Source organism: Fusarium phalaenopsidis (assembly GCF_050370095.1).
Source record: "Fusarium phalaenopsidis strain FUZ10S chromosome Unknown contig_32302, whole genome shotgun sequence".
NCBI lineage: Eukaryota > Fungi > Ascomycota > Sordariomycetes > Hypocreales > Nectriaceae > Fusarium > Fusarium phalaenopsidis.
Window position 1 is genome coordinate 1,726,064 of NW_028145405.1, and position 20,917 is coordinate 1,746,980.

The 20,917-nt window shown below is 55.2% G+C and overlaps 4 protein-coding genes and 1 non-coding gene across 5 annotated transcripts; 4 read left to right on the top strand and 1 right to left on the bottom strand.

The window, feature by feature from the left end:
* Positions 1-17: 17 nt before the first annotated feature.
* On the top strand, positions 18-133 carry LRP88_07909. The gene has a single exon (XR_014475182.1). It is a non-coding gene; the product is annotated as a 5S ribosomal RNA (ribosomal RNA).
* Positions 134-1,633: 1,500 nt separating this feature from the next.
* Positions 1,634-3,272, top strand: LRP88_07910 (major facilitator superfamily domain-containing protein; the record flags this gene model as incomplete). The annotated part of the gene is made up of 2 exons (XM_083244424.1): positions 1,634-2,781; positions 2,831-3,272. 2 exons carry the CDS (start codon positions 1,634-1,636, stop codon positions 3,270-3,272), a joined length of 1,590 nt encoding a protein of 529 aa, XP_083098918.1.
* Positions 3,273-5,739: 2,467 nt separating this feature from the next.
* Positions 5,740-7,908, top strand: LRP88_07911 (uncharacterized protein; the record flags this gene model as incomplete). Its single annotated transcript, XM_083244425.1, has 1 exon — positions 5,740-7,908. One exon carries the CDS (start codon positions 5,740-5,742, stop codon positions 7,906-7,908), a length of 2,169 nt encoding a protein of 722 aa, XP_083098919.1.
* A 1,577-nt stretch (positions 7,909-9,485) lies between these two features.
* LRP88_07912 (uncharacterized protein) lies at positions 9,486-11,507 on the bottom strand (the record flags this gene model as incomplete). The annotated part of the gene is made up of 1 exon (XM_083244426.1): positions 9,486-11,507. The coding sequence occupies one exon, from the start codon at positions 11,505-11,507 to the stop codon at positions 9,486-9,488; it is 2,022 nt and encodes a 673-aa protein (XP_083098920.1).
* A 350-nt stretch (positions 11,508-11,857) lies between these two features.
* LRP88_07913 (U4/U6-U5 snRNP complex subunit PRP31) lies at positions 11,858-13,759 on the top strand (the record flags this gene model as incomplete). Its single annotated transcript, XM_083244427.1, has 1 exon — positions 11,858-13,759. One exon carries the CDS (start codon positions 11,858-11,860, stop codon positions 13,757-13,759), a length of 1,902 nt encoding a protein of 633 aa, XP_083098921.1.
* Between the last annotated feature and the right edge of the window lie 7,158 nt (positions 13,760-20,917).

Sequence of the window (20,917 nt, forward strand, 5' to 3'; positions counted from 1 at the left end):
GCTTAGTCTCCTTTCACATACGACCATACCCACTGGAGAACTCGGGATCCCGTCCGCTCTCCCATAGATAAGCCAGTGAGGGGCGGATTAGTAGTTGGGTCGGTGACGACCAGCGAATCCCCGCTGTTGTATGTTTTTTGCTCTCTTTTGCCATTGTCTTTTTTGTTCTCATGGGAAGGTGTAGTTATGTAGGTGCCACGGCGTCGAGTGTGTTGACTGGAGACTTGGGGCCTAACAGCAGGCCACCCTAGGCAGAGAGGGATCTCATTTTACATGCAGATGATATAGCATCTACGAATAACCAATCGTGATGTAATCGAGATGAAGAGCCTGAAAAATTACATACGTGCTCCAGAATCAAGAAGGTAGGTCGGCATTCAGCTTGAAACCCAAGTGAAGCCGTCGACGGGATCGTCACCGTCGACCAACCACTGGCTGAGCATAAACCGCTGGGACCTTTTAGGACTTTAAGGTCCGGCAAAGACCCTGAGCTTCCATAATTGGAAATGTCAGGGCAAGACTTGCAGCGTCGATGATCTAGCCATTACGTCAATCGCCCCTTGAAGAGAAGAGATTTCAGCGGTGGCCCGGCGGACGGCGTGCTCCTGTCACAAATAGAGCTAATGTACTTTGGTTAGCGATTGGAGTTGGGCAAAACGAGAGCGTTTGTCAGAATGTTTGTGGGATATGCATGGTGGTCAGCATGGAAACCTGGGTTTTTAGTTCTACTGCTGTTTAGTCCGACAAGAACACTGAAATAATACAGCAACTTGTTGAGAATTGACAGTAAAACTTCTATGTACTCCATTGCCTGGGCAATAGTAGACAATGGAAATGGCGTTGTATGTAGCCCCGTTGAAGTGGCCACTCCACCACCACTCTCACTTCTACAATTGGTAACTGGAAACAAGACTCAAATTAAAACCCTAATATGCCGCGCTTGACTCGCCATCGCTCTTCGACTCCGTGCCATGGCCACGTGGGTCCTAGTGTGAAGATCTTGATACAAGGTTGTATCGCATGCTCCCTCTGACGATCAACTCATCTGCTACCAGACAGCCTTGACTGACACACCGCGGCAATTGGACTGGAACTTTGGAAGAACTCTTGGCTTTGGACTTTTAATGGCTTATAATAATCTACAATATATTCCTGTCAACGAAATCTCCGCATTAATACTGGTTTTCTGCCAGCAAGACTGTCAATCAGGATAGAAAATGGCAAACGAGCGTTCTAGCATCATCTTTTACATCAAAAATACCAACATGGCGAACCCCCGGAGTTCACCTCCGTCTGGAGATGGATCCAGCTACGGAGCTGACCTCCGGAGAGAGTCAGATAGTGGAGGAGAGATCAAGGCCTTTTCCAAGTCGGGTATATAGGAATACTATTCCATGGAGCACTTGACGTCAACTCCTACCAAGCATGGTCGTGAATGCATGGGAGAGGACGATATCGCCTGGTTGAACTCGATGATGGCGAGGAAATGTTTTCATCATAATTATACGTGAGAGGCAGCCATTGCCTCATTGTAGATATATATACGAGTTGACGTCTCCCTCACCAGAGAACTATACATGCCAGACAGCAACACCTCAAGACAACCCAATTCATCTATATCGAAAATTTTAAAATGCCTTCGCTGGGGCAGACATTGTCCGCCCTCACTCTCAAGCCTGATATTGGTAACAAAAAGTACGAGTCTCCCTACATCAACGAACGGGGCTACGTCGACTTCAAGTCAGGAGACGCCGAGAACCCACGGAACTGGTCCCGCACGCGGCGGTGGATCATTACCTCGATTGCCGTCCTCCTCGCCTTGAACGGTAACTTTTCTTCGAGCATATTTGCAGCCAGCCTTGACTCTGTTGTGGATGAGTTCAATGTCTCCGAGGTTACCGCAGCCCTTGCTACGACCCTCTTCCTCCTGGGCTTCTGCGCAGGTCCCTTCATCTTTGCGCCGCTGTCCGAGTTCTATGGTCGTCGATGGATCTTTTACATTACCTTTGCCGCCTACATGGCCTTTACCTTTCTCTGCGCCTTTCCACCTGGCTTTGGTGGGCTGCTGGTTGGGAGATTTCTGGCTGGCACCTTCATCTCGGCGCCCCTGAGCACAACCCCCGGTGTTCTAGTCGATTTATGGGATCCTATCGAGCGAGGCAACGCGACAGCCATATTTAGTCTCGCATCCTGGGTTGGACCCTCTCTCGGCTCTGTCATCTCAGGGTTTGTACAACTTGAGAGAGACTGGAGATGGGGTGTGTACTCAGCCCTCTGGCTCGGCGCCCCAACCATGGCCCTCATGTTTCTTATTCCAGAGACTCACAGTCCGACTATCCTCGCGCAAAAGTCTCAGCGTGCGCGGCGGTCCGGTATCACTGGCGCCCAAACTGAGGGAGAAGAGAACAAGCCCAAGTTGCATCAGCTGTACAATATGGCCCTCACGCGACCGTGGATTCTCATGTTTGACTTAATCTCTCTCCTCTGCTCCGTTTACGCCTGCATAGTCTTTACACTGCAGTTCATGCTCTTCAGCACCTACTCCATCGTGTTCCGTGAGATGCGGGGATGGAACGCAGGGGTTTCGCAGCTGCCCCTGATCGGACAGGTCGTCGGCGCCGTCCTTGGTGCAATTGTAATCTTTGTCGACAGCGAGCGGAGGAGAAGAAGCGATGCTTCCGGGAAGAAGCTGCTGCCTGAGGACCGGCTTCTGATGGCCATGTTTGGAGGAGTTGGATTTCCCATCACTATGTTCTGGCTCGCGTGGTCAGCGCAATACAAGTAAGGCTTTACCCTCACTCAAGCTGTGCAAGAAACTAACTTCCAAAAGCCAAGTTCCGTGGATCGTGCCGACTCTGGCCGGGACATTCCTCTCTACCTCCCTGATGCTCATCTATGTCGCCATCATCAACTACCTCACGGACACATACACCGACTATACAGCCTCCGTCATCGCCGCCAACACGGTGACCAGGTCGGCTGGTAGCGCTGCAGCTCCCCTATTCACGAACCAGATGTTTTCTGCACTTGGCGTTGGAGGAGGCGGCTCACTCATTGGAGGAATAGCAACGTTGCTGGCACTCATCCCCTTTGTTTTCTACAAATCCGGCTCTCGCATCCGAAGAAAGAGCAAGTATGCCCTAGTTGATGGCGACCAGCTAGAGAAGGTGGACGAGGAGGCGGATCCTACAGACTATGGGGTCCAGCCTGACGAGACTCAGCACGCTGGAGAACTGTCCAAGGCCGCAGCAGGCAATCGACCCGAGGAATGATGGGCCCTCGAAGTCGTCACGATCGTCTCATGGAGTATTTATAGGGTGGTTATTTCTACTATGAACTGTATTAAAAAAGTGTTGGAGTTGGACTTTCTTGAACTACCCATTGAAAGGGGGTGGAGAATGATCAGATTGATGCGAGTTGACTTGTACTGATACAAGATAGGGGAACGATGGGCTTAGAAACGAGACCTATTATGTATCGCTTTGACCTAGATTAAAACATTTGCATTGCTTAATCTTAGGCCTGGCTACTCTGGATGTGGGCACTGGGACTCATTCGTCGGTGTTTGAAGTTGACTCATCGAGCAGTTTCTACAAAACTACTACGTATATCCTGCAATGAAAAGGGGTCATTCTCAAGGTAAAAAGACAAAGGGCAAAGCCTGGATGCTGGATGTGTTGGTCAAATCAGCCTCTCAGTCTGCCTAGTTTTCAACTTGGTCCATAGAGATTATATTTCTTCTTCAAGCGCAAGTGGCATTTGATATAGTTCAGCTTAGTTCGCTGACAGGCTTGCAAGTGCTGCTCACTGCCTCAAATCTTGCCACTGGACCCTCGTTTGGTTGCTTCTGATATGTGCGCCAAGAAGTCCCAAGGCCAGAAATGTGTACCCTGACCAGTGTCTGCGTCCTTCTTGGACCGATGACGAATACAATAGAGGGTCTGGAAACGTGTTGGAACTTGACTGAACTGGAATATTTAGAATCTCCACAATATGTTAATTGATACCTGATGTCGATAAAGGAAATATGTCTCCTATTGTGTGTCTGCCATTTTGAGGTTTGCATGCATGTGCTGGTTCGCAACGGCGACCTAGGCTTATAGTGCCAAAGTCTATCACAACCAGAGTAAGGCAGAATTTACAGAAATACCCTAGGCACTTTCCTAGGGCGAGAAACTTTGAAATGGTCTTCATAGCACGTCATTACAGAAAGCTAGTCAACATGTTGAAACCGATATCCTGGGGTGCAGACAGTGGGTGGTCTGGAGAAACGGCGTGGCTGAGGCGAATTCGATGTGTGGCTTGGTAGGGCAGGCGGTCATGAACTTCAGTCAGCGGACCTGTGTCACATGTTGAGACACGAGCATGGATGGATGGATCGGATTAGCCACCTGCCAGGCAGGCATTGAATGAATTGGCCACTCTTTGGACACACGTTCTTTACTGTTTTCAAGTGACAACTCATCAAGTGGCGGTTCGTGTTGTGCGGGAGAGAAGCAAGGGATGGTCCATGTGCCAGTCGAGACGACACGGGCCCGTTTCCGAGCCTCACCTTGATGTATAGTACAGTACCGAGATGATCGTTGCTGAAGCGAGATCCGGAGGAAGAATAAGCCCCTGGCCTATGACGAAGGGGGATGTGTCAAGAGCCTCACTCGGGACTGTGCCCACTAGAGCCTTGCCCGATCTCACAGGGGACACCCAGCTCGGAGGAGAGACACGGAGGGTTCCGACCATGTTTGGGCCCTGGAAGGAAATCTCGTGCGAACTAGTAGCCTGACTAGGATGCAGAGAACATCACGATGTCGGTTTCTGGTAGATAGTCGTTCGTAAAGAATATTCTGTTCGGGGTTACCGGCGTCGTTAGTTTATATTCCAGTTAATAGAGATGCTTAAGAGCTGTGGCGCAGCTGTCGTCGAACTGTGGGCTGTGCTTGATGCCCAGATGCCCCCGGAGACTCGACTGCCGTTCGGGAGGCTGGGCATTGGCCCTGGTGGGTACTGACCCCTGTCGGATAGCGTCAGCGCTGTGCCCACCTTACTAAGGACCCCTCACCATTACGTCGTTGGCCTTGCCCCGCTACTCGCCCTGTCTTGCAGCAAGCAGCAGCTCCAGCGTTTGTACCTCTCGACGTCGTACGTCGTAGAGAGAAGCGTAGCGTAGCGCCCGAGCCTAGTAAAGTGACGGCTACCGTTACGGCCTCTGCCTCGCGTTAGGTAGTCACCAGGCAGGGAAGGCGGTGCTTCCATTGCTGCCTTCCACTTTTCGTTGATGCCCATCCACCACACACACACTCACGCAAACGCGCACAACACGGGCACACACCACTGACCACCTGCACTTTCACTGCACCTGCCATCAGAGCCAAGCAGGTTCGCCGCCCTCTACCCACTTTCCCTCTCTTGTTCCCGTTCCTTCCATCTTTCCATCCCTTCCTTCCTTCACCCCTGTTGTTCACTTCACAAAGGACCCTGTTTTGCAAGCTGTGGCTGGTCGGTTGCTCCTGCATCTCTTCTTTTCTTTTCATCATCTGCCTCTCCCCTCCCCTCCCCTCCCCTCCCCTTCCCCTTCTTCCTTCTTGCATCATCAACTTGACTCACAATTATACACAATACCCAATTTGCCTTTTGTTCTCTACTAGACAGGCATAACGCAATCTTCAGCTTGACACACAACGCTACACTATATACCCGCTCCTCACTTGTTGGAAGCAAACAGAAACCACGCAGATTTCTCCCATGGCAAACTACGACCCGTATGACCGGGACTACTCTCGCCGCTACGTGCGAGAGGAACGCCGAGATGATCCCCGCTATCTTGATCCCCGAGACTCCTTCAACTCAAAGTCGCACTCTACTCGCGAGCTCGTCCCCCGTGCTCGAGAGGACAGCGATTTGTCAGTAGAAGAGGTTCGCCGCGATTTCCCCCCTCCCAGCGGCCGCGACATCCGCCGTGCTAGATCCGCCGGTCCTGACTATTATGAGGAGGAGTACGAGTATCGTCGCGGATATGATCCTCGCTACGACCGCGACCATGACCGACGCTCCCGTCGCGGCCCCACCAGCTCCTACTATGACGATGATGACCGCAAGCACAAATCCAAGGGCATGTCCAAGAACGAAAAGATCATTGCCGCTGTTGCCGGCGCCGCTCTCGCTGTCACTGGTAAGGAGCTCTACGATCGCCGAGAGGCCAAGGAAGATGGCACCGAGGTCCAACGCAACGCCCTCTCTACTGCTGCCCTCGCCGGAGTTGGCGCTCTGGCCGCCTACCAGGGCGCACAGTTCTACAACAAACAGCAAGCCAAGAAGGACCAAAAGGCCAACATGATCCTTCATCATGGCCGAGACGGCTACTACAACGATTACTACTCAGACGACGACATTGGCCCTAAGGAGAAGAAGGGCCACAAGAATTTCCTCGAGAACGCCATTGCTGCCACTGGCCTCGGCGCTGCCGTCAAGGCCCTTACTGGCGGAAGTGGAGATGACCACCGATCCGACACTAGAAGCCGTCGGGGAGGCAGTCCTTCCAGCGAGCGATCTCGTTCTCACGGTGGCCATGGTGGCGGTACCAACAAGATCCAAAAGGCTGCCATGGCCTCGCTTCTCGCCGGTGCCACTGAAGCCTTCCGCGTTGCTAAGGAGCCTGGTGGTTGGAAGGGCGAGAAGACGAAGCGCATTCTCACCGCAGCTGCTGGTGCCGCTGCCGTTGATACAGCGACCGATGACAAGGGAGGAAAGCTCGGCCTGGCAGAGTCGGTGATTGGCGGTTTGGTCGGCAACCGCCTGCTCCGAGGTTCAAGGAACGACATTGAGGAGGACCGCAAGACGGGCCGCAGCCGCTCTCGTTCTCGCGCTCGATCAAAGTCTCGAAGCGGCGGCGGTGGTGGAGCAAGCGGTCTTGCGGCTCTTGCAACTGCCGGTCTGGGTGCACTCGGCGCCAAGAAGGCTTTCGACCGTTCGCGATCCAGGAGCCGCAGCCGACGGGGAAGGAGTGAATCCTATAGTCCTTCCCCAGATCGGCGCCGTCACCGCAGCCGAAGCCGCAGCGTTGTCGACAAGGCCCGTAACAGCCTAGCCAAGCTCGGTCTCGGAGCCGGTGCCGGTGCCGGCGCTGCCGCTGCCGATGACTACCGCCGTCGGGAACAAGACGACTTCAGCGACCGTGGCGGACATCGATCTCGCCGATACTCGGACGACATGTCGGAGGACGACCGCCGATATGGCAGCAACCGAGACTACTACGAGGATGACCGCTCCCACCGGAGCAAGCCAAGAGAACGCCGACGAGGCGGCCGATCTGATTACTCTTCATCCGAGTCCGATTTGGGCGACTCGGATGAAGACGAGAGGAGGGCTAAAAAGATGAGAGGTAAGCAACTTGTCACCACGGGCCTTGCAGCCGTGGCCACCATCCATGCAGCGCACGAGGTCTATTCTAGTATGGAGAAGAGGAAGGCAAGACGCAAGGCAGTCAACGAGGGACGCCTCAGCGAGAGTGAAGCGAAGAAGCTCAAGAGCAAGGCAATCGTGCAAGATGCCGCGTCAGTGGGAATCGCCGCCCTGGGAATTAAGGGTGCCATCTCGGAGATGAAGGAAGCCAAGCACTTGACGCACGAGTGCAAAGAGTTCAAGCAAGAGAAGGCCCGCCGCCACGAAAAGCGTGTGCAGAGACGCATGCGAGCACAGAGCGTTGGCGGGCAGAGGAGGGCAGACAGCTGGGCACCATCATCTCGAGGACGAAGTGACGGGTATGACTCGGACACGGAGGATGAAGAGTATGATCATCGAGTCTATGGGGGTGATCCTTACAGAGGGAATGCCTATCCGGCAAGCCCGTATGGGACAGATTCCTACAGGAGAGACCCCTATGGCGGTGCCCCGTTGCCAGCCCCTTCAAACTGAGACCCAGGGCGGCAAGCACTCTTGAACTTGGATACGGCGCATCTGTCGAGGCTAGTGCTTTGATGTGCCTGTTCGAGAATGTCCCACTACACTCATTTCACGAAATGTGTTGGGGACACGGAAGCTCATGAATTATGATGACACGACGATTTAGCTCTTGAGAATCTTGAGCACGATGCACGGCAACACTGTTGGATAAAGAGGAGGACGAATGAAAGGCAAAGATTCTGGAAGAAGAAGAAAAGACCTCGTGATGATGTGGCTTACTGCGCTGCGCGGCTTGTTTCTTTTGCTGCTTTAACCCCCCTGCACCACACCAGATAGATGGAGCACATGCCATGCATGTGCTTTCTCCCTAATCATTTTCAGATACGTTTCCATGGGTGTATTCAGAAGAGAGACTAATAAGCATGATTACACTAGACCATCGCCGACACTGAGCAAGTGGCTCGATACTCGCAGGAACAGGTGTGAACCCATCCACCTGCACCGAAGCAGGCCAAGCTTCCCGGCAGAACGGCACGTCGTGATGCAGCTGGCAAGGACGAACTGGTTTTACCTCGCTCGGGGCGATCTCACGATGGGATGATGAGTGGAGCACGATCTGGAACAACATTTCGGACGGGAAGAGGACGGGAAGTAAGAGCCGGGAGGAGGAGGGTGGTATGCGCGTGTGTGGTGATGGCATGCACGATGATGACGGGTGGGAGCAGAGAAAAGCCAGGCTCGGGAAGCACGGCTTGCGAGATGGATGGGGGCCTGCAGATCGATACACGACGATTGGGCAGACTTGGCGGGAAACGGGAATGGGCACGGATATGAACGAGTCAGCGGGGAGAAAGAGGTAAGATAACCCTCGAGGTTTACGATTTGGATTTTCTTTATCCTTGATTTTGTTCTGGATATGATATGAGGTGGGATATTGAATGAAGGGTTGGATCTTGCTAGAACAAGGTAACGAATCACGACTTATTACGGCCCTTTCTTTACAATGATATTATCTCTGCCATGTTTTGCGTATGTGTGTGTGCGTGTGCGCTGTGAGACGGGCGTCGTCATCAACCATCTTGGCTATGCGCAGTACACAAAGAAAGACAGTGGTGATGCGAGGGCTGGGCTAAAACAGACGATGGAACTAAAGAATTTCGTCCTCACCGAGCCAAGCCAGGGCAGCCCCTGCACTTGGTGGTCGCCCACAGAGAAACACATCCAATCGAAAGGGGCCCCATCCATGCCATGCCGTGTCCTTGGACTTGGATCTTGTTCTTTCACCCCTGGAGCCACCAAACTATGTCATGGGCGCCATGACGTCATGTCGGCGTATCCACTTCCCAACGCCCTGACGTCGTTGGAAGCGCTGACGATTCAGCCTCAAAAGCAACCGTTTGAGATGATTGATCATGTGGGATGAAAGCTGCAGGTTAACTTTCTTTTTGTGAAAAGTGCATGGAGGCGGGATGAAAATGACAGTCAAGTGTCGGCCAGAATATTGGTATATTGACAAAAAAGGCGCATAACCCGCCTTGAATATCCTCCACAACGCCGGCAGCCCAGTATGTAGTGTCGTCTGGTCCGTTTTATGCGCCCTCTCCTGACTGCTGCTGCTTCCACTTTTGCGCCATGGCCATGATATTCGATAGGTTAGCTGCCTGCTGGTCGTCGGCAGGGAAAACATAGTCGATGTACTCCTCCCACGAGTCGTCGTCGAGCTTCCTCCGGCGCTTCGTCTTGCGAGGCATCTGTTTCTGTACAGCTTCGATGTCCTCGGTCGATCCGTGCGTTCGCTCGAACGACAACCAGGCGTTGAGGAGCGATACGCGTTCTTCTTTGAGGTCCTGCTCGCGCATGCTCTTGTGCGCACGCTCAAACACCTTGCGAGCCCTCGCCTTGGCCTCTTCGCTGACGGGCTGCTCCTCGTCGCCCTCTTCCTCCTCGTCTTCGGGGATGTTGATCTCAAAGTGCGCGTAGCTGATCCAAACCTTGACATGGTCCGTCTTCTCCAGCAGTCGTTCGTACAGCTCTCTTGTGCGCTCGTACTCGCCCTCCTCCTCCTCAAAGTCGATGTACGCCTTCCACAGAAGCTCCGGCATATCCAGCTGCGGCTGCTGCACCGCGAGCTCAAAGATGGCGCGCGTGCGGTCCAAGTCGTCCAGGCCACGCTCCAGCTCGGCAAACTTGATCCATGTCTGGCAGTTGGCCGGGTTGTACTCGATGTGCTTCTCATACAGCGTGCGGCATCTCACAAACTCAAACAGCTTGCGCTCCAGGTCCACGTAGCCGTCAAAGATCTTGTCCTTGGGGCACATGCCGATGGCGTTGCCAAGCAGCTTCCTCGCCGCCGTGAGCTCGCCCTGTCGGATCTCAAACTGCGCCGCCAGTAGCCATATCTTGGCAAATGTGAACTTCTTGTGCGGGATCAGCTTCAGACAGGTCTTGTAGATCTGCCGCGTCCGCTCGATATCTTGGCCTTCCATCTCTTCCCATATGGCGTAAAAGATCCATAGGTAAATGTATCGTCTCCAATGTCGCTTCTCCTGTGTTGGCGGCACCTGAGCCACGGCCCTTTCGTAAACATCCCGGATCCGGTCCACGTCCTGCGAAGACTCCTCCAGTTTTGCGTAGTCGAACCAAGCGTCGTAGTTCTTGGGGTTCTCCTTGATGAGCTCCTCGTAGTGCACCCTCCGCTTTGACAAGACAACATCTTCCACGCCGTCCTTGTCGCCAAATTGCTTCTCAAAAGTTGTGTATGCCTTGTGAAGGATTGCCGACTTGGATCGTGGTAGGCGGTCGAGAGCATACTTGTAGATGGCACGAGCGCGCTCGTACTCCTTCAGCTTGGCCTCGAATCGAGCATACGCAATGAATAGCTTCTCATCAACGAACTCGTCGCCCAGTGACTCGACTGCCTCTCCAAACACCTCGCGCACCTGGTCACTGGTGCCAAACTCCTCCTCAAACTTGGCCCACTTGATCCAGTTCCGGGGCTCGGGATGGACAATGGTGAAGATCTTGAAGATCTCGCGCGCCCGGTCGAACTCTCCGTACCGCTTCTCCAGCTTGATGTATGCGCTCCACGCCGCCTCGTCCGGCCGCCACTGCATCCAGCGATCAAAGACCTGGCGTGTTCCGGGGACGTTTCCCAGCATCTCCTCCATGTAGACGTACTTGTACCAGAGCTTGTCGACTCGCGGCAGCCGCGACACGGCACGGTCGAGCAGGTTCCGGGCATGGTTGATGTTCCTCGACTTCATCTCGGCCTCGACGTATCGGGTCCAGAGCTGGACATTGTTGGGGTGGGCGTCGAGGGCGCGCTCAAAGATGGAGCGCGCGCGCGCAAACTCCTTCTGCTCGAGCTCCCACTGCGCATATCGCATCCAGTTGTTGAGGTTGAGCCGATTGCGCCGCACATAGTCCTCAAACTCCTTGCGTTTCCTGCCCTGGAACTCGTGGAGCTCTTCTAGGTCAGCGAACCGCTGCGTCGGCGCCTGAATCCCGACTTCTTGTCGGTCGACAGCTTCTCGGAGGAGCTGCTCGGCGCTGATCTGGACAGGCGCGGCCGCCTTGTTTTTGACCCTCGGGGGTCCTCTTGATGACTCCATCGTAGGCGACGCGTATCTGTGATGAGCTGATGAGAAGGGTCACACGATGCAGTCGGCGCGAGATAGAATCAAGTAGGGAAGAAGAAAAGAGCGTGATGGATGATTCAAGTGAAGACGACAACGACGCGACATGGAGCAAGGCTCAAAAAATGGACTGTGGCTGAGGGTCAAAAAGGCAGTTGTGCACGGACCATTTATCTGTGGCGTCTACAGCCTTGAAGCCTAATTCAGGCAAATATTTATAGCCAGCCACAACTCATCAACTTGCAGCGCAGCTCCACGACCTGGACTCTTTGTCGCGACAATCACCCCAATCCATCCGCATCATCCAACTGTAACGCGCCGCCATCATGTCGACCGTCGCAGAAGACTTGCTCAACGATTTCGGCAGCTCTGGAGATGAGGCTGACGAGTTTGAGAACGATGGCCTCGTCAAAGACGAAGAGACAAATGGCGATCGCGACGCTATGGACGTCGACGGCGACGCCGCGACCAAGGACGACGAGGGATCCGAAAACGACCCATCCAACGATAGAGACGATGCCGAGGCGACAAAGGTAAAGGTCGAAAAGATGCAGCTCGGCGCCGTCAAAGACGTCCGCAGCGTCGCCAGCCTGATGCAGACCCTGGAGCCAATCCTCGAGGTTAGTACCACTCCCCGCGGCCAGTTCAACAACGGCCGCGTCTTGAAGATGGACGATTCGTTTACATCGGTTACTTTGACGAACAGCCCTGACGTGTTGCCTCGGATCCTACAGAAAATCGCACATTATCGATCGCAAGCTGCCACCCAGAGCACGAGCCTGGGCAACATTGAGGACCACCCCGAGTATCACCTCCTGACCCAGTCAAACAGCCTCTCCACCCAGATCGACGGCGAGGTGGTGCTAGTTCACAAGTTCATTCGCGATCACTACTCGACTCGATTCCCCGAGCTGGAGCGACTGGTCACGACGCCTCTCGAGTATGCTAAGGTGGTGGCCATCCTGGGAAACGGTCCCATGGACTCGGAGAGCATCAAGGCCCTCCAGACTTCGACCGACAACCCCCTTGGCATAACCCTCAAGTCAGTTCTCGATGGACCATCGCTCATGATTGTGACCGTGGAGGCCACCACATCAAAGGGCCACGAGATGACACCGGAGGAGCTGCAGCGCGTCTTCAAGGCCTGCGAGATGGTTATTGCTCTTAACAAAGCCAAACAAACCTTGACAGAATACGTCCAGTCACGCATGAATATATTTGCGCCCAACCTAACGGCCCTCATCGGCTCCCTTACAGCAGCACAGCTTCTCAATGCCGCAGGTGGATTGACAGGCCTATCCAAGACCCCGGCATGCAACATCGCTTCATGGGGTTCCAAAAAGAAGCAGGCCGGTCTGGCTACGAACATTGGTATCCGTCAGCAGGGCTATCTTTTCAACTCGGAAATGATTCGCGGTATCCCCAACGACCTAAGGAAGCAGGCCATGAGGATCGTTTCGGCCAAGCTGGTGCTGGCCGCTCGAGTAGATCGCATCCACTCAAGTCCTGACGGGTCTACGGGAGAGGAACTCAAGTCGGCATGCCTCGAGCGTCTAGAAAAGCTTACAGAACCACCGCCCAACAAGGGCCAGCGCGCACTTCCTGTACCGGATGACAAGCCAGCTCGCAAGCGAGGAGGACGACGCGCCCGCAAGGCCAAGGAGGCACTCGCCATGACAGATCTGCGCAAGGCCCAGAACCGCATGGCCTTTGGCAAGGAAGAGAAGGAAGTTGGATATGGTACCGGTGAGACGACGGTCGGTATGGGCATGATCGGACAGGCCAACGATGGACGCATCCGAGGCATCCAGGTCGACCAGCGCACGCGTGCAAAGCTCAGCGCCAAGAACAAGGGCTGGGGAGGAAACAGTACCGTGGGAGGCGCGGCCTCGTCCATTGGCGGCTTTGGCCAGGCTTCCAGCATCGACCTGCGCGGTCGCGGTCTGCGCGCCTCGGGCGTAGGAAGCACAGTCGGCTTGGCGGCCGGCACAGCGTCATCGCTCGCCTTTACGCCCGTGCAAGGACTGGAGCTCGTGGATCCCAAGATGCAGGCCGAGCTCAGCAAGAAACGCAAGGCCGAGGAGGACCGGTGGTTCAAAGGCGGAACCTTTACCCAGGTCGGCGGGGCGCCGAGCGGTGGTGGTTTCAAGGTGCCGGACCTACCGGCCGCCAAGCGGGTCGACACGGGGGCCAGCAAGATGGGCCCTCCGCCGACGCGCAAGTCATGAGGTTTCCGGAATTAATCAGGAAAAAACAGGCAAGGATGGGATTGATGTGACTCTGTGGTAGACGGGGAGAGGGGCTCGCATGGGAATGTGCAAAATCCCCATCAGACAGATACCATCATTGGCATCATGATGATGTATCGGACTGTCATCCATGGATCATGGTTTCTTAGAATACTGTACTGTACTGGAGAGAGGCGGTGCAGCACAGGGTTGTACTGCCTGCACTGTACTCCATGTACAGTGACGCCGCGCCGCATGCTGTGGGCACGATAATACAGCTACACCAAGCAAAGGGGCCTCAAATCAAGCCAGAGAGAGAAGCAGGCATGCGGCGGGGGAACTGTCGGCGAACAAGGCGTTTCGGGGGACGATCTGCGATCTCCAAGGGCGGAGAAATCAACTGTTTACTCCCGGTTGGGTAGTTCAAATTTGATCATCGAGTTATCGCACCAAAGAGCGATCCTGAGCCTGGAATGCTGAGCAGAAATGTGAGCCTCGTACCGCAATCCCCGGGAACATGGAAAACTTGGTTCTGTTCCTCCGAGTCGACAAAACGGCGTAGCAAGAGGTTGGCAGTCCTGTTGGTTGCTGCGCCCGGGGTGTTGCGCCGAAATCGATAGACAAAAGAATGGGAAAAAGAACTTCACCAATCTCGATCGATCGACGCAGATCGACAACTGTTTCGCGAACGTGACCTGTCAGACAGACATGGCCGCAGGATATTGGTTCCTCTTCTCTCACTCCCTAGAAGAAGGATTCATCAAGCGCCCTTTTGATCACGAGAGGTGCATCGCATTGTGTTGCCAGCTACGCTAGGCACAGAGTCCCTAGATTCCGCGGCACGACGGTATGCGAGACCGTGGCATTGCTGGTTGCAGCGTATTCTATGGCTCGTCCAGGGTAGGTAGGCAGTTAGCAGATCTCTGTCGTGAATCCCAGCTTGTTGGATCATGCCGTCTGTTTGTTCCTGGTCCATGGATAATCTGCACCCATACATGCTTGCCCATTGCACCCCATTCATCCATCGTCCGAGCAAGGGTGGTGCCTGTGACATGAGATGCTTGGTGTGCCTCACCGCCAGAAGACGGCTGTTTCAGAGCATCGAGATGCGTAGAATGCCGTTGTCTGCGAACACGAGACAGGAGCCGTCCTGGTGGATGAGCCACTTCATCCAGATGACAAGCCCGAGAGAGCAAGGATATCCATGGCCAGACACACTTTCAGCGGGAACGGGACGAGCAATCCCATACCTCAACCCCAAGCCCGACCATTGGACCCATCTGTCACTCTCCCGTCGCCATGTGACATGGTCAGAGTTTGCAATGGAGGGTTGCTTCTGATCCCCTGGGCCGTGGATTGTGGGAAAGGGGAGATTGGGGACGCTTGCGGGGATGCTGTACTGTACTGTATCGCGACAAGGCCGATGGAAAAGAAAAGGGTCCTCTGCCCCGAGATCGACAACCTCACATCAAAACAGCCGCCAGTCATACGCGCGGTATTTTGGTCTCCATGGAGAGAAACCAGTAGACAAAGACGCATGACATGTCCCCTACATGACATTGCTCAATCAAGCCAAAACGACGCCGCCAACAGACGAAGACGAGGAGCGAAGGCTGAGCTAAGAGGACGCGGCTGCGGGACGAAAAAGCAATCAAAAAATAAAACAGAATAGACAAGACGCTATGACGTCGCGCCATCTAGGGGCTGTCATCAGTCAGGGGAACACGGCCTCAAGCTAGGACCTCACTGTAGCGTAGGTGAGATCGGTAGACATATTCCGAGAGTGTTAAAGAATGAAAGGAATCGTCGATGAAGCATGGAATAATAATCGAAGTAGCGGAGCAAAGATCCCGGGGACCAAGACCAAGACCAAGACCAACTGACTCGACTTCTGGACTGTACCCAAAGGACCGGCCATGGAGGGTCCTAGTGACAGTGACAATTCACCTGCAGCTTCTTCAACAGCAATAGCCCACACGCCCACGAGGCCGGGACTTGGTGGAGGTAAATCAAAAAAGAAAAAGAATACGCACGTAGCGAGATTTGGCGAAGCCCATTCCCTGGAGATGTCAGGGGACAGGGAGCCAATGACGTATGACATCATGTCAAAAGGGACCGATCTGGCTCGAGTTCTAGACTCAGGGCATCCGAGTAGAAAGGCGGTGATGAGAAAAAAGAATAGTCAGTTGCCCAGGAGACAGCTGCTCTCTCTTGTCCCTGGACGCCGCGATACACCACATGGTGTTTTGTCTCATCCAAAAGGCACACAAGGAAACCGATACGACACCGACTCGCCCGGGTCTGATGCCAACCCGCTCCGGGCGCCGGGCGACTGGTTTGGCGCGCGGCTGGATTTCCGGTGCCTGACAATCTATGCTAAAAGGAAGAGGGAGGTCTTGGAACATGTCTCGAGGAAGGGGGGGGAGGCGAGATGAAGCGACAGAGGCATCCATGGCATCATCACTCACCGTCGAGGGACGTTGCCCCTCCTCTCCCCCCACCACTGAGGCGTGTGGTTTGGTTGTTGGTGGTGATGGTGTAGTCCCTGCTTGCCATGTGTGCCATGTGTAGGTCATGTCTTTCTTGTTCGAGGTCGCTTGAGCATCCTTGATCCGCAATGATCGCCGGCTTCTGGGAGGCCAGGCCAGGCGGGTCCCCTCCCCTTGGTAACTGCGTGTACTTCCGGGCCCTCTCCTCCGAGCCCTACGATGCCTTCACTCCCTCCCACTCCCCCTTCCCACCTGGAACCCCAAAACCCTGGCTTGACCTTTCGCATCCCTCCTTGCCTCACCCTTCCTCGCAGTCCCAGCCCCAGGTCGGGCTGCGGGACCCTCACGAGCCACACGGGCGGGACCGATGAGGCTGGCCTGCCAGGGCGGGACAACCCAAAGTGCCCAAAACTAGCCGATCCCCCGCCAAAGTTGAGATCTGAACTGAACTTCGTTGACTCGATCCCTTTCGATGCCTCGATCACCCTTAATACCCTCCGATGCCCTTCCCGTTGCCGCCAGAATTCGGCCCCGCTGACCGGTATAGAGGACCCTGGCTGGCGTTCTTGTTCGTCCAAGGAACTTGACGTAGAGCATTGGCCGTTTGCGTTTTTTTTCTCTTGCCGGACCTCAGATCGGCTGCCGTCCGTCAGTCTGCGCACGCCCATGCTCCTGGAATCCAGTCCCGTCGTGTTGGCTACTCTGTCCAGCGACCCAGTTTTGAAACGCCTTCGTGGCCGTGCAGAAGGAGAAACCAAGAATTTGTCCCAAGCCGGTTGAGACGGTGTTTCCAAGGCAGGGCGGCCATTGCTCAGAGAGGCCAATCTTGCGAGGAACGGTCACGCCGAAGACTTACACCCCCGGGCCTTATGACCTTGCATCTCCAATGCCAGGTTTTGTACCACTGTCCCAGATCTGAGTGCCCTGGCGACTAGACAGCACAGTAAGACGAACCATGGCAGAAGCTCTCCGGGGAAACCACACTCACTTGGCTGCTATTACCCGCCATGGCACGCGCTCGGAGAGTTCACATATTGGGAAACCGATAGCTCATTATCCGCTCCCAGATTTGGAAGGACCCTGTGCAGCCTCATTCCTTGCCGCATTCTCGGGACGATTAGTCGCAAAGGCCTAAGGGTTGAGACTCCAGAGGTACATAGACACCCCCGCGACGATGGCCTTCATGGGGACCCCAGAGACGGCCTTGAACATGAGGATATGGCCGACAGAGTGACGCATCCAGCACCAGCCATGCGCGAGATTTGATGACGTCGACGGCTAGAGGTATCTGCACACCATACACTATCCCACGGTCCCTTCACCATGGTCTGCTTGGTGGGGGGACCCTGAATGCCCGCCTCAGGGTTCAGCGGGAATCTCGTGGAACCTGGCTGGCAATCCGGAGCAAAACGACCGAGAGATTGTTGGGAGGAGACCAGATCAGGCCCGCGTTTACTGAAAGGGTCACCATGATGCCTCTCGAGTGCACGAGGTCTGCGTCTGCAGCCGCAGCCGCATCCGCCATCACCTTGAACCCTGGCAGACGCAGGTTGCAAGAGAAAGTCAATTTGACGCGATGGGAGGGGCGTAGAGAAAAAAAGCAAGCCCAGGGTCCGAGGATGGATGGGCCCTTGAACAGGAAGAGGGCAAAAGCCCACCCCGCCAAATTGCAAATGACCATGGTTTCGTGTCATTGGATGCAGCCAACTTTGAACGTCGACAGCGCTCTTGATGGGAGCAGCTTTAGACGAGAAAACCTAGTGACCGTTTCTGGGAGATAAAAGGGTTTGGTGGCAGCCATCTGCGACGCCCTTCGGGCCCGGGGGTCTCCTCCGCGCCGAAGCCAGCATGGGCAGGCGTACGGAGCTCTGCAGATAGAGTTTCTGAGCCGACCCTCCGGAGGCCCCCCGGAACTTTGTCATTGGTTCTCGGCGTCTTTAACAGCTTTGGCGAGACGTCCAAGGCACGCCATTCTGATGACTGGCGCACGCGGAAATTCAGTAAGCTGGTTGTCATAGTGGTGGAACTTCTTGAAAGCAGCACTGTCATGGCTTACTGCCACCACCCCTAACCAAGGGGAACGGGCGGTGTTGTCTCAAACGTCCAAGTTTCTGTCCGTTGCAAGTCGATCATCTCTGGACAATGGCTGGACACTCCCCTGGCTGGACTGAACTGGACTGCGTAAAGCCGGGCGATGGGGCTGGTGATGCCGGTCAGAAGCAGGTGCAAGAGTTGGCGTTGGCCCTGCTCCACAGCTCTTCCACATTTTCGCTCCCTTGATCGCATTTTTCTCGATCTGCCCGATTATTGGTCGAAGCTCATCCCCTGCCTTGATGGGGACCCTTGGGGAACGACCCTGGAAGCGTTAGCGCCCAGGGGATTGTCGTCCGCCTCCGTCCGCCTCCACTCGCCGAGATTTTGCTGCTGGCGAAGAGAAGCTAGGCCAAACGAGATGTAGGGTGTTTGTGAGCTGCCCTGGTCCAACCGCACCCTGGCCCACTTGCTCCTCTCGGCGCCCGCAACCGGCGACGGGCCATGGGTTGAGACAAGGATAGGCCCGAGTGGATTGCGACGGGGGTACGTTCCCCAGGGCCAAGGCTAGGAAGACGCGATTTGACTCCCCCCGAGGTCCTTGACTTGACAGTATGGATGGATGGATGCCTTCCAACATCGCAGTCCAGGGCGCTGTCAGAATGACGGAGCTCTTTGCTCAACGCTGTGCCCCTCTCATGTCCTGCGTATGTTTGGCCATGTTGGCATCGCCATTGGCGCTGCATAAGCCCATCGTAGGCGAAGAGAGGGGAGAAACATTTCGTATTGTTCTGCGATCGCCTTAGCTTCCCTTGCTGCCTTCCCTTTGCGTCTCCCCAAGAGAGCCTCACAGCCATGTTATTCCCCCGCCTCGAGGAAGCCATTCAGCGTTAGCTGGAACAATAGGAGGAGACATTGGGGTTTCAATTGGGGATGTGCAGGGTCCTCCCCAACGCTCACCGAGATCCTGGAGGCGACGGGATTGCCCTGCATGAGCAACGGAAGAGAGTTTATGTTGTGCTCCCTAGCCCTGCGTTTTCTCGTCTGGTGTTAAGCGACTGGCACCGTCTCGAACCCAGAGATACAGTAGTCGGGGTCGACGGTACCTGAACATGGAGTCGCGAGGATAGCTGAAGATTGGACAGTTTGCCGTAAGCGCGGTTCTCAACCTTCTTTGACGAACGCACAGTCTCGAACGTCTAGCTGACGACTTGCTGCTCTGAGCTTGACGTCACCATGGTGCGATTCTAGGTGTACAGGGTCTCGGGGTCCTGGGTACCTCCTGTGCTAGCTTCTTTTATCCCACTATCCGTCATGGTGACGCTGAAGGCACCGGGGATCGAGGTTATGGTTGGGAAATCAGGGTCCAGGATCCGGAGTACCGTTCCGTGGGAGAGGTTCTCTGTATGTACGTATGTACCTTATCAGCTGCGCTGTGGGTGTTGGCCAACGGGTCTGGTGTTGAGATTACAACGCGTCGTTGCGCCGCGGCAGACTGGATGCGGCCGAGTAAGCAAATCTCGCACGAGTTGCAGAGCGCACGTGTTTGATAAGGGCAGGATGGAGGCGGCTGCTGGTAGGGCGGAGCGTTGTCAAAGCCATTGTGATGCCAGTAGGGGGACAGTAGCTTTGGTTTGGGTTGAGGGGATGATGGACATCCAGGGTCAACAACAATTGCGGCGCGCGCGTTGGGTTGTGCAGCTGGTCGAGTGTGCGTGCATGTGTGTTACACACAGCGCTTCAGAGAGCGCCAGACCAGGCAGGCCAGGGCAGGCCTTGCCATGGATGGATGCCATGCGGAGAAGTTGAAGTCGCGAAGAGTGAGTGATCGACATTGCCGGACTCATTCGCGTGAAGGATGGAGTCGACAGTCGCAAGGCCGTTCTTTGTGAGAAGGTGCTCCTTTGGGCATAGCGTCCCGGGTGTGATGGTGATGGCGATGGCTTGCGTTGGGTAGTCAGTCAGTATCAAAAGCCCCTGCCCTTCTTTTTTTTTCCTTCTTTCTTCTGCTTGCTCTTTCCCGGACCCCCTGCTTGCCTTGCCTTGCCTTGCCTTGCCCTGGCAAGGTTGGCAAGCGCAAGGTAAGCCTGGTGCGCCCTGGCACCTTCTCTGCCACGACCCTGGCAGCATCTCAGAACAAGCCCCGCTTTCCGAAATCCCTGTCACTCACATTTTCCTGGTGGCCCATCACCCATGCGTCTTGTCCCCCTTGTCCCTGGGCAAGCGACCCCACACCACCAGTTTCCGGCCCACTTGGATGCTCTGCTTTTGTTATGCAACCCCGGCCAAAACCGTCTGGCAGCACTCGCTGATGGCCGATGGGCGTGGTGAGGGGGAGCGGGAGCTTACTGATGACCCTCAGGGCAGGTGCCTCTTTGGAGGAGAGATGTGAGATGTGAGTTGTGCTTGCACTCAAAGCCTCAAGCAACTCAAGTGTACGTACCTACCGTGCTGCGTCGGGCTAGAGGCACGCCATGCGCCACACCCCACACCCCCTCCTAAGACCCGGACTGACCTTAGGTTTCCTTCTTGGAACCGCACGCCACTGCTATCGGTAGGGACGGACCCATCCCCGTGGCTCATGCCCCAGCTACGGACCTACAGTGCATGCCCGGGGCCCGACCACAGGCTGCGCTGT